The sequence below is a fragment of the Magnolia sinica genome, chromosome 3 (assembly GCF_029962835.1).
Source record: "Magnolia sinica isolate HGM2019 chromosome 3, MsV1, whole genome shotgun sequence".
In the NCBI taxonomy this organism is placed as follows: Eukaryota; Viridiplantae; Streptophyta; class Magnoliopsida; order Magnoliales; family Magnoliaceae; genus Magnolia; species Magnolia sinica.
The window spans coordinates 58,231,916-58,250,274 of NC_080575.1; the positions used below are offsets into that span (position 1 = coordinate 58,231,916).

General features: G+C 37.4%; 1 protein-coding gene and 1 non-coding gene across 3 annotated transcripts; both read right to left on the minus strand.

The window, feature by feature from the left end:
* Positions 1–3,113: 3,113 nt before the first annotated feature.
* LOC131241804 (small nucleolar RNA R71) lies at positions 3,114–3,220 on the minus strand. The gene has a single exon (XR_009169373.1). It is a non-coding gene; the product is annotated as a small nucleolar RNA R71 (small nucleolar RNA).
* A 10,357-nt stretch (positions 3,221–13,577) lies between these two features.
* Positions 13,578–15,671, minus strand: LOC131238507 (ribulose bisphosphate carboxylase/oxygenase activase 2, chloroplastic-like). 2 transcript variants are annotated; one of them, XR_009167879.1, is made up of 4 exons: positions 15,478–15,671; positions 15,119–15,204; positions 14,219–14,266; positions 13,578–13,713 (listed from the first exon to the last, which is right to left on the minus strand). XR_009167879.1 is itself a non-coding variant. In XM_058236219.1 (3 exons), the coding sequence occupies exons 1-3, from the start codon at positions 15,601–15,603 to the stop codon at positions 13,686–13,688; spliced, it is 240 nt and encodes a 79-aa protein (XP_058092202.1). In that variant the 5' UTR covers positions 15,604–15,670; the 3' UTR covers positions 13,578–13,685. The 2 variants fall into 2 exon arrangements, 1 of the variants encoding a protein (XP_058092202.1); XM_058236219.1 differs by lacking the exon at positions 14,219–14,266 and having other exon boundaries at positions 15,478–15,670.
* Between the last annotated feature and the right edge of the window lie 2,688 nt (positions 15,672–18,359).

Sequence of the window (18,359 nt, forward strand, 5' to 3'; positions counted from 1 at the left end):
CTGAAAAAGGGTATTAAAAGCATGGATTTGATGCTCAAGAATCACCAAGGCAAGAGATAGATCCTAGGAGACCGAGATCGAAGAATTTACACGCCAAAGATTCGAGAAAATCAAGTGATTGAAGATAAAGAGGCCTGAAAATTGTCCTAAATACAAGATCACAGGGCTCCAACCATCTGTTTGGCTCGAAACTTTATATTTGGCCTGAGGACCCTAAATTAACCATACACGTAAAATTTCAGCCCTTGGATCCTTGTAGAAGTGGCCCAACGGACAGATCAACCCATAAAACACTAATATGGGTCTCACCTAATATATGGATATGCTTTAATTTTGGTATCAACACCTTAAATTAGATGAGAGGGAGAATGGATGGAGCGGATTTTTTATAAACAATCCAGCGGACCCCACATGCGACATGTTGTACACAGAACATGCGCACGCGAGCTGCACCGGACCTAGTCCTCGGTCAAAGATCGGGTTAACCCGATCCTTCTTCAAAATGGAAACAGTGTGCAAACACTGGCTCGCCTATGACATGTTATGGGCCACCATCATCCATCATATGGATAATCGAGACCGTCCATTAGATCCAGGGGGTGGCCACGACCCTAACCATGGCGCCCTTTTGATCCCATGCACGTGTACACATGTAGATCTCCGTCAAACGTAGGATGAACGGTGGGGTGATTTAATATAGTGGGCCACACTAAAACTCAACAAAAACCACCCCTTTTCGACTAAAATCTCACCAGAAATCCAATGTACGAGGTGGATTTCTCCGAAAACAACATTGTGGGGCCACCGAGCATCGCAGCGAATCCACGTGCGCATGATCTGTGTCTAGGAAATTTAAAAATTCTGGGGAGTTATGGGCCATGATCATCGATCGTTTCGACAATCTGAACCGTACAGATGGAAGCCCAGCCAAGGATGACCCTAGCCGTGGAGAAATTTAGAAGCCAAGGATGTTCATTGTCCCAAAAATCCAAACCAAACGCAAGTTGGCTTGGGTTTCACTACACAAGATTGTTTTGCGTATTCTGCTACGTAAGTTCTCCACCACCGACTCAATCCAGCCACCGACCCTCTTTTTGGCTATAAAAAGAGAAGAGAGAAAGAGAGTGAAGGATCATTAGGAAGGAGAACGTGTGAAGAGCAAGGGAGAGAGAGAGAGAGAGAGAGAGAGAGAGAGAGAGAGAGAGGAAGAACGTGGAAGACATCATCAGAGTTTTTTTTCTTCTTCCCTTTACTTAGTTTATTTTATGATTTATTAAGAGATTTTAGTCAATCATGTCTATGATCGACTAAACCTCTTAGCTAGGGCTAAGAGGTGAAGCTTCTAGCATGATGGGTGTGTTCGGTTGCTTTGATTCATGTTGATGAACCTTCTTTGACTTTAGTTGATTATAAGATATACTTTCAGTTTTTAATGGTTTGTCGTGAATTAAATTACAATGGATTTATGATACATGTGAGTATGTTCTTTTCATTATTAGGATTGTGAACCGGGGAACCCTGTTGTTCACCATCGTCTCATGGACATGGTTAGATGATGGAACCCTTCCTAATATTCATAATTCCCTTAGATTGGTTAAATTATGTTGTTTGCTTTGTCTCATGGGCATGGTCTTGTGATGAAATCAATTCTAATTCTCATACCTATTATTCTATTGAGAACTGGATCAAAGCAAGTTTAGATGTGAATTTTAATGAATTATCTTCCAACTAGATGAAGATAGGACTCTGATTCCAGTTATGTTCGTGAATGAAGCATAAATCTCCCTGATCTCTACAAGTGGATCCTTGGAAACCCCAGTTTCCCACCTTTAAATTTCATAAGCTTAGTTTAATATTTTACCATTATTCTATTAAATTTTCTTGATTTAGATTACATTTTATTCTAGTTCTAGTTCTGGTTACTTTTAGAATACATACGAGGTTCAGTCCCTGTGGATTCGACCTCGGTCTTACTGAGATTATTTCTACATCACGACCCTATATGGTGGTGAACAAGTTTTTGGCGTCATTGTCGGGGATTGACGGTTGCATTTTTCTAAGATTAACTAGTTTTAGAATTAGGTTATGATTAGGGTTTTTCTATTTCTAATTTTAGGTTTAGGTTTTTCTGTTTGATTTTTTAGAAACTAACTTGACTTTCTTGTTTTGTAGGACCTTGATACAGGCTTTCTAAATTGGTAATCTCTTTTTAATTTTTCTATTTTTCTATTTTTAGAATTTTTTTTAATTTTAGAAACTAACTTTCTTTCTATTTTTAGGTTTAGAACTTTCCTAAGTTATTTTTTTAGAAACTTTATATTTTTAAGAATTTTCACTTTTTAGAAACTAGTTTACTTTCTAATTTTTAGGAACTTTCTACTTGACTTATTTTGTTTTTTTTTTTTTTGCAAGTTTTTAACTTAGGAACTTCGAATTTGGTAACTTCTTTCCAACTCTTTTCTCTTTCTGTCTAAATTTCTATTTATTTTCTTCTTGTTTTAGGTTTAGGTTAGAATCTAGATTGAGGGCGGTAAGTGTTTCATGCCCAAGTGGGTACATGACAACACTCGACGTCTCTTGATTGAAGGAGGATTGGTTGAGGGTTAACTATCCATTGCATGACTAGACACCGCTCGAGATCCCTAGAGTTAATTGAGGTTATGGCTACAAATCAACTGGCCAATCAACCAGAAGGACTACCTTAACCTAGGGTTGGGAAAGTCTAGGATGAGAATGAGGTGCATCAAGCAACCCCACCTCATACCTTATGAGATTATTTACAACCAGCGGGGGTGAGCACACCCTCATGTATGGTTTTTCTAGAGAATATGAGACACATGGATATCAAGCCAGGGGTGGTCCAACTCCTTCCAAAATTTCATGGGCTTGAGTCAGAAAATCCATATTTACATCTGAAAGAGTTTGATGAGATCATAGCCACTCTATACTTTCCTAACGTGTCTGATAACACGGTCAGGCTGAAACTCTTTCCCTTTTCTTTGAAAGAGAAAGCTAAGACGTGGTTGCATTCACTACATCCTCGATCTACTGGCACATGGAATGACATGATAAGGGAGTTTATAAAGAAAATTTTTCCACATCATAAAACGAATACCCTTAGAAAGTCAATCATAAACTTGGCCCAAAAGGAGGATGAAACATTCTTCCCATGTTGGGAGTGGTTCAAGGATCCTGTCAGTTCATGCCCACAACATGGATTTGAAATGTAGCACATTACACACTTCTTTTATAATGGTTTGACATCTTCCATACACCAATTGGTCGAGACAATGTGCAATTGAGAATTCATGAATAAAAATGTCGATGATGTGTGGGACTACTTGGATGGACTTGCTGAAAACGATAATCATGGGACACATACCCAAAACCAAGCACCATGTCTAAGCTGACTCAATCCAAGGAGGGGTGGAATGTATTTCCTGAAAGAGGACAATGATATCAATGCTAAAATGGCTTATCTCACTAGGAAACTCGAGGCCATGGAATTAAAGAAGGATAAGGATAAGGAAATTGTTTGCGGTATTTGTGGTTGCAACATTCACACTACTGAAAAGTACCCAACTATATTTGCCTTTCAAGAGGTACTGAATTAGTAATATAATGACGTAAGCAATTACCAAAGACCTTTCAGTGGGCCCACTTCTAATACATATAATCCTGGTTGGAGAAATCATTCAAACTTCAGTTGGAGGAATGGACAAACTACTACCCCTCAAGGTTTCTTTAATCAAAATCCAAATCATGAGAAATCTCAAGAAGAACTGGTTCAAAATTCCTCACAAGAGCTTACTCAAGCAATACGAGAACTTACAAAATTTATGCAAATGATGGATTCATATATGACGGTTATAGAAAAGGGGATGCTTCCTGCTCAACCTCTCCCCAATCCTAAACCATAATATGAGATAAGTGATCCAAGCTCTTCAAATCAAATGGATCAAGCTAAATCTATCACCACTCTTAGGAGTGAGAAGACCATTGACAGAACCACTCCGGTTAAGGCTGAAAAACCTAAGGAACTGGAAGAGGACAAAGATGATGGATCTATCCATGCTCCACAAGAATTAGAACCAGAACCTCAAGGGAAGTCGATTGCTCCATTTCCCTAACGGTTGGTTGCACCAAAACCTCTCTCTAACTCTCAGGACATTCTAGAGGTGTTGAAATAAGTGAAGGTCAATATTCCTCTACTTTATGCCGTAAAATAAATACCTTAATATGCCAAATTCCTGAAAGACTTGTGTACAACCAAAATATGGCAAAATATTCAAAAGAAAATCTTCTTAACTGAGAAAGTGAGTTCCATCATAAGGCAAGATGTGCCGCAGAAATTCAAAGATCCTGGTAGCCTAACCATCTCTTGTATAATTGGAAATTTTTGCATTGAGCATGCACTTCTTGATTTAGGAGCGAGCGTAAATCTGATTCCCTACTCAGTGTACAAACAGTTCAGTTTAGGTGAATTAAAACCCACCTTCACCACATTACAACTTGTTGATCGCTCTGTTCGTGTACCAAGAGGGATAATTGAGGATGTGTTGGTCCAGGTTGATAGATTCTACTACCCAGTATATTTTATCATCCTGGATACTGAACCCATCAGTAACATGAGCACTCAGATTCCCGTCATTCTTGGTCGCTCATTCCTTGCCACTTCAAATGTAATCATCAATTGTAAGAATGGTGTCATGAGCATGTACTTCGAGAATATGACATTAGAGTTAAACATCTTTTTCAACACGAGTAGATGGTTAGAGGGCAATGACGATTTCCACGACATTAACATGATTGACTCTTTCGTGAAGGATAAAACGCCTCTGACCTTATCATCTGACCCTCTAGAGACGTGCTTGGCCCACTCCCATGATTTTGATGATGACATGATTAGGGAGATGGTTGTCATGCTTGATACTATGCCTATACTTAAAGTTAACCGGTGGAGGCCACAATTTGAAGAATTATCCCAAACCGAAGAAGTACCTCTGCCGTCTAACCTCAATGCATGAAAGCTTAACCTAAAACCTTTGCCCTCTGATTTAAAATATGTTTATTTAGGTTAAGATGAGACATACCCGGTGGTGATTTCATCTCACCTTGAGCAAGAACAGGAGAGTATGCTCATATCTACTCTCATTGAGCATAAGGGAGCCCTTGGATGGACGATTGCGGACCTCAATGGAATTGACCCTTTGATTTCTACTCACCACATTTATCTTGAGGATAATGTGAAGACCTCTTGGCAATCACAACTAGACTAAACCTAAACATGAAGGAAGTGGTTAAAGCCAAGGTTCTTAAACTATTGGATATGGGTATCATATACCCTATATCTGATAGTCAATGGGTGAGTCTAACTCAGGTGGTTCTTAAGAAGTCCGGAATCACCATCGTAGCTAATGCCAATAATGAACTTGTGCTAACTAGAGTTACTACTAGTTGGAGAATGTGCATTTACTACAAGAAGTTGAATACCGTCATGAGGAAGGACCATTTTCCTTTGCCCTTCATCGATCAAATTTTGGAAAGGCTAGCTGGTCATTCCTATTATTATTTTCTTAACAAATATTCGGGTTATAATCAAATAGAGATAGCCCTTGAAGATCAGGAAAAGACTACATTTACATGTCCTTATAGTACCTTTGCTTAGCGAAGGATGCCATTCGGACTATTTAATGCCCCCACTACTTTTCAACGATGCATGATGAGTATTTTTTCTGATATGGTGGGGAAATATCTAGAGGTCTTCATGGACAATTTCTTTGTCTTCGGTCCATCTTTCAACAAGTGCTTAAAGAGTCTTAAATGTGTGCTAAAAAGATATGAAGAAAAGAATTTGGTACTCAATTGGGACAAGTGTCATTTCATGGTTCATAAGGGAGTTGTCCTTGGACATATCATCTCGTCTAAAGAAATCGAGGTAGATAAGGCAAAAATTGATTGTATCTCTAACCTACCTTTACCTAAGAACATACGAGACATGCGATCCTTTTTAGGATACGTCGGGTTTTATAAAAGATTCATAAAAGACTTTAGTCTTCCATCTTGTCATTTATGTAATATACTTCAAAAGGATGCATCATACGAGTGGACTGAGCAATGTCAGGAAGCTTTTACGAAGCTTAAGGGCATGTTGACCACTGCACCTATCATGTAGCCACCCGACTGAAGCTTTCCTTTTAAACTTATGTGTGACGCATCTGATTATGCTCTTAGGGTGGTTTTAGGCCAGAGAAAATAAAAGAAGCCCTACGTTATCCATTATGCAAATAGAACTCTAAATCCTACCCAAGTAAACTACTTGACTACAGAAAATGAACTCTTGGCCATAGTGTTCGCTTTAAACAAATTTAGGTCCTACTTAATCAGATCTAAGATCATCATTTATACAGATCATGCGGCGCTCAAGTATCTTCTTTCTAAGAACAATGCTAAGCCCCACCTGATAAGATGGATCCTCCTACTCCAAGAATTTTATTTAGAAATAAAAGATAAAAAGGGAGTAGAGAACGTAGTGGCTGACCATCTTTCTTGCATTGATGTCCCTAATTCTCCTGAGACGACACATATCAATGACATGTTCCCTGACGAACAATTGTTCAAAGTCTTCCATTCACCTTGGTTTACTAATATTACCAACTATCTTGCCATAGGTTTCACGCCGACACATTGGACTACGCAAAATAAGAGGAAAATTTTCACCGAGGTGCACAAATTCTTCTAGGATGATCCGTATTTGTTTAAATATTTCTCAGACCAAATCTTGAATAGATGTGTGCCAGACAATGAGCATCAGAGTGTCATCTCCTTCTATCACTCTCAGGCCTGTGGTGGTCACTTTTCTGCTAAAAAGACCATGGCCAAGATTCTTCAATGTGGCTTTTACTGGCCCACTATGTTCAGGGACACTCATGAGTTTTCCAAATCTTATAAGCATTATCAGAAATAAGGAGCATTGTTCCGTCGAAATATGATGCCCATGAACCCCATCCTTATTATAGAGGCATTTGATTGCTAGGGCATCGATTTTATGGGACCATTCCCCCAATCTTTTAGAAATTTATATATTTTTCTCACTGTAAACTATGTCACTAAATAGGTTAAAGTAATTTTGTGCTGGAACAATGACCATTGAATGGTCATTAAATTCTTAAAAGTAAACATCATTTCCCAGTTCGGAACACCTCGAGCCATCATTAGTGATGGAGGCTCATATTTTTGTAATAGACCATTTGAAATTTCAATGAAGAAATGTAATATCTCTCATAAGGTGAGCACTCCATACCACCCACAAGCTGAGATTTCCAATAGGAAGATCAAACACATCTTGGAAAAGACAGTTAACCTTGACTGTAAGGATTGGTCAATCCGATTGACCGATGCTTTATGGGCTTACCGTACTACATTTAAGACCCCTATTGGAATGTCTCTCTTTAGACTTGTCTATGGGAAGGCCTGCCACTTTCCTGTAGAGTTGGAACATAGAGCCTACTAGGCAATCAAAAATCTGAATTTCAATCTGGACAACGCTGACTCGCTACGCAAAATTCAGTTAAATGAACTTGAAGAAATCTAGAACGATGCGCACGAGAACTCGAGAATTTACAAGGATAGGATGAAGGCATTTCATGACTAACGCATTCTGCAAAAATCATTCATGCCAGGTCAGAAACTCCTTTTGTATAATTCTCGGTTGCATCTCTTTCAGAGTAAACTTCAATCTCGTTGGACCAACCCTTTCACGGTTATCAATGTTTATCCTCATGGGGCTGTCAAGATTCGAAATCCAGACAATGGCAATGAGTTTAAAGTAAATGGACATCGATTAAAGCCATTTGTTGAGAAATTTGATTCAAATGACATGTCCATGCCTCTAAATGATCCTGTTTACCAGTATTAATCTCCTAGTCTGATGGAGGTATATTTAGGTTTACTGCTTTCATAAGACTAGGATAGTTTACTTTTTGTCATTATAGGATAGTCAGCTTTATGCTGTTAGGATAGTTTTCTTTCCAATTGTTGTAGGATAGTTTACTTTTGTTGGTTTCACTCTTGTGCTGGCCCACTTTCACGGTGAGATCTCTTTGAAAAAAGCCTCATAACTCCTTCATTAGGTACTATCTTTCTGTCACTTCTCCTTTAGTTTCATTGTCTCATGTGCATTACATGCTTATATCTTTTACATTGAGGATAATATAAATTTTAGGTTAGGGATGGGAGATTAGGTTACCTAATCAGCGTTTTCTCAGTGTTGAGCAAAAATTGTGAATTTTTTAAAACTCTTTCTAGAAATTCTTGTGAATTCGAAGTGATTTTGAAGGCCATATTTGATTTAGTAGTATAAGATATGTAATGTTGGTAATTTATGATTCTTGGATTCAGTTATTTGTCAGATTTCATAGTTAAGTTCGAATAATAATCCATGATTAGAAATTTTAAACATTGATTGAGTCATGATTTCACATGTCACATCTAGCTTACACATTAAGGTTTCAGTTCAATTTTGAATCGTTAACTTGGTGATCATTAAGCATAGAAAGAACCAACGTCGAAAATTTGTCCATCATGTTCAATGAGAAGAATTGAAAAGAAAAAAAAAGAGAAGAATATCCAGTTTAAAAAAAACAGTCGTCATAAAAAACGGCTACCTGTTAAAGATCTTTAAAAAGGTTGAGATAACGTGAAGCCATCGATGGAAAATTCAAAAGCTGGAAGAATAAAAAGGCTGAACTGTAAGGCAAGTTTCAGTTTAGGTTGAGTTATCCAGGAATGGTTTGTTTGATTATCAATGTTATCATGAAAATTGACGATTGGACTCTTAATGATGATAAGCCAAGATTACACTATACACCCATGGAACTTAATGTTTAAAATTGTTATAATCGATGAATTAATACTTTGAACTTGACTATGAAGTTTACCGTGTGCTTGAGTTCAAGAGAAAGTAATGCCCAACATTCATGAATCTTAGAATTCTAGTATCTGGATTGTTTTTCAAAAATCACTTGAGTTTATGGAAATTATCATGTAATTCTTAAAATCTTTTTCGTATACTTTGCTCGGGACTAGAAAAATGCTGGTTGGGGATTGTGTTGAGGGTCAAATATTGCATATTAGACCCCAGTTATTACTTGGTTTTACGTACATGATAATGTTTAACGTCCTATTTTAATCATGTTTGCGTTGTAAGGTGAATTTAAGAGCTTGGACTAAAAAAGGGTGCTAAGAGCATGGATTTGATGCTCAAGAATCACCAAGGCAAGGGACGGATCTTAAGAGACCGAGATCGAAGAATTTACACGCCGAACATCCGAGAAAATCTAGTGATTGAAGATAAAGAGCCTGAAAATCGTCTTAAATGCAAAATCACAGGGTTCTCACCATCCATTTGGCTTGAAATTTTATATTTGGTCTGAGGACCCTAAATTAACCATACACATAAAATTTCAACTCTTAGATCCTTGTAGCAGTGACCCAACAGACAGATCAGCCTATAAAACACTAAGCTAGGGCCCACCTGATATTTAGATATTCTTCAATTTTGGTATCAACCCCTTAAATTGGATGAGAGGGAAGATGGACAGCGAATTTCTCATAAACATCATAGTGGACCCCACATGCGACATGCGTGTACATAGAACATGCGCACGCGAGCCGCATCGGACCCAGTCCTCCATCAAAGATCGGGTTGACCCGATCCTTCTTCGAAATGGAAACAGCGTGCAGACGCTAGATCACCTGTGATGTGTTCTGGGCCACCATTGTCCATCATATGGATGATCGGGACCATCCATTCGATCCAACGGGTCACCATGACCCTAACCATGGAGCCCTTTTGATCACATGCACGTGTACACACACAAATCTCCATCAAATGCAGGATGAACAACGGGGTGATTTGACACAGTGGGCCACACTAAAACTCAACCAAAACCACCCCTTTCTGACTAAAATCTCGCCAGGAATCCAATGGACGGGGTGGATTTCTTCGAAAACAACACTATGGGGCCCACCGAGCATCGCAGCAAATCCACGTGCACATGATCCACGTCCGGGAAGTTCAGAAATTTTGGGGAGTTGTGGGCCACGATTATCGATCGTTTCAATGATCTGAACCGTACAGATGGAAGCCCAGCCAAGGATGACCCTAGCCATGGAGAAATTTCGAAGCCAAGGACGTTCATTGTCACGAAAATCTAAGCCAAACACAAGTTGGCTTGCGTTTCGCTGCGCAATATTGCTTTGCATATTCTGCTGCATAAGCTCTCACGCCACCGACTCTATCTAACCACCGACCCTCTTTTTGGCTATAAAAAGTGAAAAGAGAAAGAGTGAAGGATCATTAGGAAGGAGAACATGTGAAGAGAAAAGGGGAGAGAGAGAGAGGGGAAGAACGTGGAAGACGTCACCAGAGTTTTTTTTTTTTCTTCTTCCCTTTACTTAGTCTATTTTATGATTTATTAAGAGATTTTAGTCAATCATGTCTATGATCGGCTGAACCTCTTAGCTAGGGCTAAGAGGTGAAGCTTGTAGCATGATGGTTGTGTTCGGTTGCTTTGATTCATGTTGATGCACCTTCTTTGATTTTAGTTGATTATAATATATACTTTCAGTTTTTAATGGTTTGTTGTGACATAAATTACAATGGATCTGTGATAGCTTTGAGTATGTTCTTTTCATTATTAGGATTATGAACCTAGGAACCCTATTGTTCAGCATCGCCTCATGGACATGGTTGGATGATGGAACATTTCCTAATGTTCATAATTCCCTTAGATTGGTTGTGGATTGGTTAAATTTTGTTGTTTGCTTTATCTCATGGGCATGGTCTTGTGATGGAATCAATTCTAATTCTCATACCTATCATTCTATTGAGAACTAGATCAAAGGAAGTTCAGATGTGAATTTTAATGAATTATCTTCCAACTGGATAAAGATAAGACTCTGATTCCAGTTGTGTTCATGAATCAAGCATAGATCTCCCTAATCTCTACAAGTGGATCCTTGGAAACCCTAGTTTCCTACCTTTGAATTTTACAAGTTTAGTTTAATATTTCACCATTATTCTCTTAAATTTCCTTAATTTAGATTACATCTTATTCTAGTTCTAGTTCTGGTTACTTTCAGAATACGTACGAGGTTCAGTCCTTGTGGATTCGACATCAGTCTTACCGAGATTATTACTACGTCATGACCCTATACTTGGGGTGGCAAACATCAAGCAATTCCAATGATGTTCTAATTTCTATGAATGATTGCATGATATTTTGGTTATTTGCTCTTGAGTATCCATGAATTTCTGAAGTGAATCCTATTGGATTGTTTCTGGTTGGATCTCAATAGTAGGGGATACAAGATAATAGTCACTAGAATCCATGTTTGGTACACCTCTCCAATTTAAACTTTGATGTTTCCATTGATTATAGTCATACGGATCATATGAGGGAGAGTTTGATGGTTGTTGGTACGCATTATCACCCATAATATAATCATGCATTATTTTCTTCTTGCTGCATGGGTGATAATTGTTACAACTCCAATAATCACGTAATGATTTCTTAATCGGTGGAGTGTAATTCTTCTCTCGCATATAATCGCATAGGAACTTCTTAACCGGTGGAATATTATATCCTGATCGGTTCTTAATCATAGTTTTAGTAAAATTTTGAGACATAGGTTGTTTCCTAACACAAACATCTGACAACCCTTCACGATATCTTTCATCTTCTAGAAGTATATTAGCGTATTCACGTATCCACTCTTAGATGAACATGATGAAACCCTAATTCTAAATTTATTCCTAAAATAAATTTATAAAAACAAAAAACCTACAGCAATATGGAAAGTAAGTAGAGGGAAGAAGTTACCAAACGAGAGGAACTAGAATTGGAGATCCTACAAAATCAAAACAATCAAACTATGTTAGTAATGTTGGAACAAGAAAGAGAAGAAAAAAATAAGATGAATCTTAAAAACAAAATTTTAAAATTGAAAAGTTCTAAAAATTTTAAATTAGAAAAATTTAGAAAATAAGAAAAATCTAACCTAAAACGAAAATCAAACTAAGAAAAACCTAAACCTAATCGTGTTCAATGCCACTCTCCGGTAATGGCACCAAAAACTTGTTCACAACCCCAAGTGCATGGTCGCAATGTAGTAATAACTCAGTGAGAATGAGGTCCAATCCACAGGGAATGGGGAACACAGTCTAGAACTAATCTAAGTCTAACTTGGTTAGTCTGAGTATTTAATCCGGTAATTTAGAAAAAAAAAAGTTTTGAAATAATAAAGATAAAAGACTAAGGATCCAGGTATCCACTTATAGCAATCTCAATATTCAATCTACTTGATTCAACAATAACTCGATTGAAATCAAATCCTATCATATCCTATCCAATTGGATGATGGAGTGGTTAAAACAGAATCTGAACTTATATTGGATTAGTTCCCAAATATCAGTCTAATTGTAATGATGACAGGGGATTCAATCATCCACCATGCCTAGGAGAAAATGGTGAACAACTTATACACATCACATAATTTAAAATAAGAAGATATTTAAAGTTCTCACATCATCTATTGTAATTGGAGTCACAATAAACCATAGAAAACTAAAAATATTTCTTAAATTAAAATAGAAATCAATGAAGTTCAACATAAACCTGAATCAAAGTAAGGCACTATAAGAAAATGGAGCTTTACCGGCAACCAAAAATGCCCCTAAAAGTCCAAAAAACTACTGGCGGTTGTAAAAATGCCACTAAGGAGGGGTGTCGCTATATCTTTTACCGGCATTTTTTATGACTGCCGCTATATTGGAGACTTTTACCAGCATTTATTGTCCTTTATCGGTGCTTATCCTGATTACCGGTAAAGCCTGAGGAAGCGCCAGTAAAAACAGTAAAAGCGCTGGTAGAAACTATAAAAAGCGTCGGTAAAAACTGTAAAAAACGCCGGTAGAAGATTAAAAACGCTGTTAAAAGCTGTAAAAATGCTGCTAAAAGTATATTTAAGCGCTGGAAAAGGTTGCCACAATGCTGGTAAAGATTTGCAAAGATACCGGTAAAGGCCAGCATAAGCGTCGTTTAGACATATCAAAGCGTCGATAAAAGTATATTTAAGCGTCGCCAAAAGGTTGGCAAAATGCTGGGAAATATATGGAGAAATGTCAAAAAAGGCCCGCTGAAGTGTTAGGAAGAGTAATTTATGCACTGCAAAAAGGTTGCTAAAACGCCAGGAAATATATGTACAAATGCCAAAAAAGACCTGCCGAAGTGTCATTTAGACATATCTAAGCGCTGGTATATGTCGACACAGATCTATCAAGGCATTAGTAAAAGGTTCCCGAAAGATCTATCAAATGTCGTGAAACACTGATATATGCCATGAAAAATGGTTAGAAAATCTTTAAACATGCACCAGTAAAAACTGGTGACCGCCTGTAAAGGTGTTGATCGCCAATTAATGTTTTTTTTCTCAATCCATTTGATTGTTTATATTTAATTGAGACCTATATAGTTTTTAAATATTTAGAACCTAAAAAATGTTGCACAACACAGTTAAAAATGAATACTAAATAAATTATATTACTTTACAATGAAAATCATATAATATTTATAATAATATGTTCAAAATGTTCTAAATACATATAAAAGAAATCCCTCCATCTAGCCATCATATGTCTCTGCCTGCAACCTGCAAGACAAAATAATAAAAATAAATTAATTACATTTTAACAATTTTATGTGATTTAAATAGCATATCATATGACATTCAATGGCCCATTAAGAATGCGTTCCTTCTCATACAAGTCAATGAAAGGAGGGGCCCACTCACTATAAGTAATAAGGTCAAACTCTAATCGAAAAGTTACATGTGGCATATCTCATGACTTTCAATGGTCCACCTACATGAATTGGGGTTTAAAATTTCAAGGACATGTCTCATGTGTGTGCCGTCATGAGAACTCTTCCAATTCCCATAATTCATGCAGGGTCCATGTAAACTCTTCCAATTTCCCATCATGAGAAACACATCAGTGTTGAAATTTCAGTCCGTAGATAGATATATCATGAGTGGTGAAAACAATTTTTCATAATAGCATTTAATAATAGCTTTATTTATTATTTACTAACAAATTTACTAACTAGACTAGGTAGATATGTATATAGATTATATATATGACTATGCGGAAGCTGACCTTCTCTGCTTTTCATAATAGCTTTATCTACACCTGTGCATAAGGTCACTACAATAGAGCATTTTTCCCGTGAGGAAAATAAAAAAGATGAATTAGGAGAGGAAGGCTAGTCCTTAGCAGTGAGTGTGCATGTGGGACCCATGTGCATGTTGGCCACACGCACCTTGATTGGTTCACATAGGCTGCGGATCCCAGGGCATGACACCCTTCAGCATTCCTAATGGTTTCAAACCCATTACAGCACATGGGTACCATTTTAGCATTCCTCTTTGCTAGATTCCGGCACAACCATGTCCCAGCTATTAATATTACAAAATAATGCTTATTTTCTAAAGATAGTGTTCAACCATTAAAATCAAAGGGGGCAGCCTTTCTCTCTAGGGTATTGAAAATCTGACAACTAAAGGATGGTGGACCAGAATCTAAAGATGGGGATTAGCAACCACATTTCAATATACCAAAGAAAATACAAGAAAAATCCTACCATTTGGAAAAGCATACCACCAAATAGATTCCTTGTCTCACAACACTTTGCTCATCATTTTTGGACACCAATTGACCATGCTGATTGATGTTAGTTTCAATGTTGTAATTAAGAAAGCATTTTTCACAGACCATGAAGAAAACAATTCGCAATTCCTTAGAAATTCTACTCCTATTAGAAGTTTCAAAAATCATAAGTCAATGTTGGCGCAGATATGAAATAACTCCTTTCTAAAACAACATAAACAAGCCCCAATTCTCATTCTTTGTTTTTGTAAGTTGTTTTAAAAGTAGAAATTCATAAATCATAAACTATTTTTCTCTACTCCAGAAATTGTCATGAGCCATACTCAGCCCCTCAATATCAAAGCATTTTCCAGAGAAATGGAACAAGAAAAGGAAAGAGAGATAACTCACTTGATTCCCATCTTGGCAAAGACAAGTTCACATTGGAATGATTTTCCCTGACCTTTCCCTCCCCAAATACCCAGAATGAGTGGAACCTGTTACAATTCACCGAAACCATTCAAATTTCAAGAAATCAATCATGGGACCCACTTCAGAAGCAGCCCAACAGAAGAGAGTGGAACATCTGAGTTGTGCATCAGGTTAGCCCCACGATGTACATGACCTGGCCTAAAAATGAGACTGGCCACTATCCAAGTAGACCACTCCATCACTTTGTGTGGCCCACCTAAAGACCCGATGCACGGTTCATTCATATGTTGCAGCTGCATTCCAGCCCCAATAAAGCTCATACATAGAAATTAACATACCTTAATGTTAGGCAAGGTCATGAAATTCTTGCTAACGTGGATAACAAGCTTGTCCATGAAAGCCGGGGCAATGTAGAAACCATGCATGGTATTGTCTAAGTTGTACCTGGAAATGGAACTTCCCATTATTCATTAAACAAATCATGATAGATATTAAAAAGCTTCCAACTCAAACTTGAGGACTCTTTAGACTCTTCATTTAACCATATAAGCAATAGAATTGTATTGAGTTGATCCAAGATGCCAATGCTCTCACTACTTCAGTTTAGCATTAAGCAGCATAGTAGAGTAAAAAAAGCATGAAGAGCAACCACAAAAAAAAAAAAAAAAAAAAAAAAAAAAAGAAGAAGAAGAAGAAGAAGAAGAAGAAGAAGAAGAAGAAGCTCATGAGCTCAAAATGGTTATTAAATGATCTGATAGCTATCTGAAAGGTGGATAAACATTTACAGATGCTTTTATAAGAGCAACTAAGATAACATAAGGGTTAAAAAGAAAAAATTGAAAAGGCTCAATCCCCTCTTCAGCAATGGGATAAGCAACAACTCTCCAGCTTCAACAATATAACACAGAAAATGTGTGTATGTGTTTACGTATATGTACATGTATCTGTATGCGTATGTGTATGTGTCAATCACAGTAACTACTAGAAATATGATGGTGCATATAGATGCACAACCAAATTGAATTGTGAACATTCAGTTGAATCAAGTCAAAATAATGAAACTCTAATGATGTGCCCAAAACAAGAGCAACCATCAAAGTAAAACCCCAGTTACAATGCACAGATCTTATTATCATTTGCTGCCCCACAACTTGGACATGCCGCATGAATTCCCACAATCTATGCCACTCATTTGGTGGGCCTCACTATGAATCAGCCACTGATCAAATGATCTTGACCATCCAATCAATTACTAACAAAGGGAGGGTAGATAAATAGAATACCCGACTATTAGCATCAAATGGCCCAAAACCACCAATAAATAGTATACACGACTATTAGCATCAATCCAGTCCATAAGATTTCATGAGAGTGATCCATCCAGGAGAGAATCCAGCCAATGAACAACCTCAATCAATAGCCTATTTGCACACATGTCCTGTTTTTCCGCAGCATGATATCAAATCCAAACCTCATCTAAGAGAAAATCGACTATCTCTATTTCCACCAAAAAGGGAAAAAATGAAATGAAAATAAAATAAAAGAAACAGTAAATTTGTAAATAATATAAAGAAAAGTTAAAATCAAGATCTTTTAACAACATATCCACTAAAACAAAATAACCATTAAAACACTATTGAAATTGAGAGAGAGAACATATTCACAATGAAACTTGGAGCAGAAATCTCCATGTTTGAGAAGACTGTTCTGAAAATGAGATTGAACAATCTACCGAAAGCCACTAAAAAATTCAGTGAAAACAACATTATCAGATCCAGCAAAGCAGGTGCCATGTACAAGGCAATGCTTGTTGATGGATCTTCCCTTACAATTAGGAGGCTTCATGATTCTAAATATTCCCAGGGAGAGAGAGAGAGAGAGAGAGAGAGAGAGAGAGAGAGAGAGAGAGAGAGAGAGAGAGAGAGAGCGAGCGGAGAGAGAGAGGGAGAGGCAGAAAGAGAGCTTTACCTTGGGTGCTTTCTGAATATTATTCAAAGATGTCACCACAATTAATGTTTTCTTCTTGACAAAAGCATTTATTCTACTCTCTGGATCACCATCTTTATCATCACTATGTTCATCATTTTTCTTAGCCGCGTTGGACTCTTCTTGAATTTTGGCAGCTCTTTTTTTTTCCCACCATCTAACTTAGCATGCAATTTCCTTTCAATAGGATCAGTTGAAACTGTGACTTTCACCTTGGGTGCAATTTTGGCCCCCAGTCCTAGTCTTTAGAAAAGCATGCAAGAACAAGCTTTACAAACCATAATGATGAAATAATGACAAGATGATTCTTAATTCCATTTGTGTGGATCCCATCCCCCTCTCCACACTGCCACATGTGCCAAATGTATAAGATCCAAGCCATCCACATCTGAGTCCCCCCACATCTGCCCTGGCCCAAGTCTCAGGCCCTGGCCCACTCAACATGTAGGCCTCAATGTACAAAACAAATAAACATCTACCGAGCTTTACCATGTTCTTCTAGAAATTTGTGTTGTGGTCCAACTGATGGTGGACCCATCCTATGGACAGCTTGGATGTTCCACAAGAGTGCCAGCTTGGCCTTGGTGGTGGTATGTAAAGGGTCATACGATTTACAAGAATGTGGCATAGATACGGTGAGAAATATGCAGACATGCAAGATTCACAATCAAAGAAACTTGGAAGGACAGCCCTCAAATTCAACTTCTATTGATTCATCTATAGTTAATCTAGTCATATTATTCACCCATGCTTCAGCCTAAAAATAATTGCAGTCAAAACTCTATTATGAATCAATTGCCAATAGGAAACTATCTCTTGATCAAATACATAAATAGTTCAGTGCCATGGAAAATCCAACGCATAAACTATTTGCCTAAGAGCTTTCTGATATTATAATAGTGAGGAGAGATTGACCTGAGTTTCTCACTTTTGAGCTTTTGGACTTGGAAAATGTTTCTGGCACTTAGGGGAAGTAAACAATCTATTGCAAGTGGGAACAAGTAACCAAGAGCAGTGTTAGAAATCAATTTCATTAGAACTGGATGGAAAACTTCAGAAGAATTCATGCTATTTGGGAATGCCATTGAGTGATATTATAAATAAACTTTTTTATTTTTTAGGAATTTCATCAAACACATGACATACTTACTGCTCATTGGATAATACAATTACACATATTTGTTTCAAGAATTTCATCAAACCCCAGACATGTTTGTTGCTCACTGGAATTTTA

What these genes read in the sequence shown, in the direction of transcription:
- LOC131238507 (XM_058236219.1), bottom strand. Translation starts at nt 15,603, where the DNA reads ATGGGAAGTTCCATTTCCAGGTACAACTTAGACAATACCATGCATGGT. An exon ending in TGACCTTGCCTAACATTAAG is followed by an intron (nt 15,205 to 15,477) that starts GTATGTTAATTT and finishes GAATTGTAACAG; the next exon opens with GTTCCACTCATTCTGGGTAT. An exon ending in TTTGCCAAGATGGGAATCAA is followed by an intron (nt 13,714 to 15,118) that starts GTGAGTTATCTC and finishes TTTGTCTTGCAG; the next exon opens with GTTGCAGGCAGAGACATATG.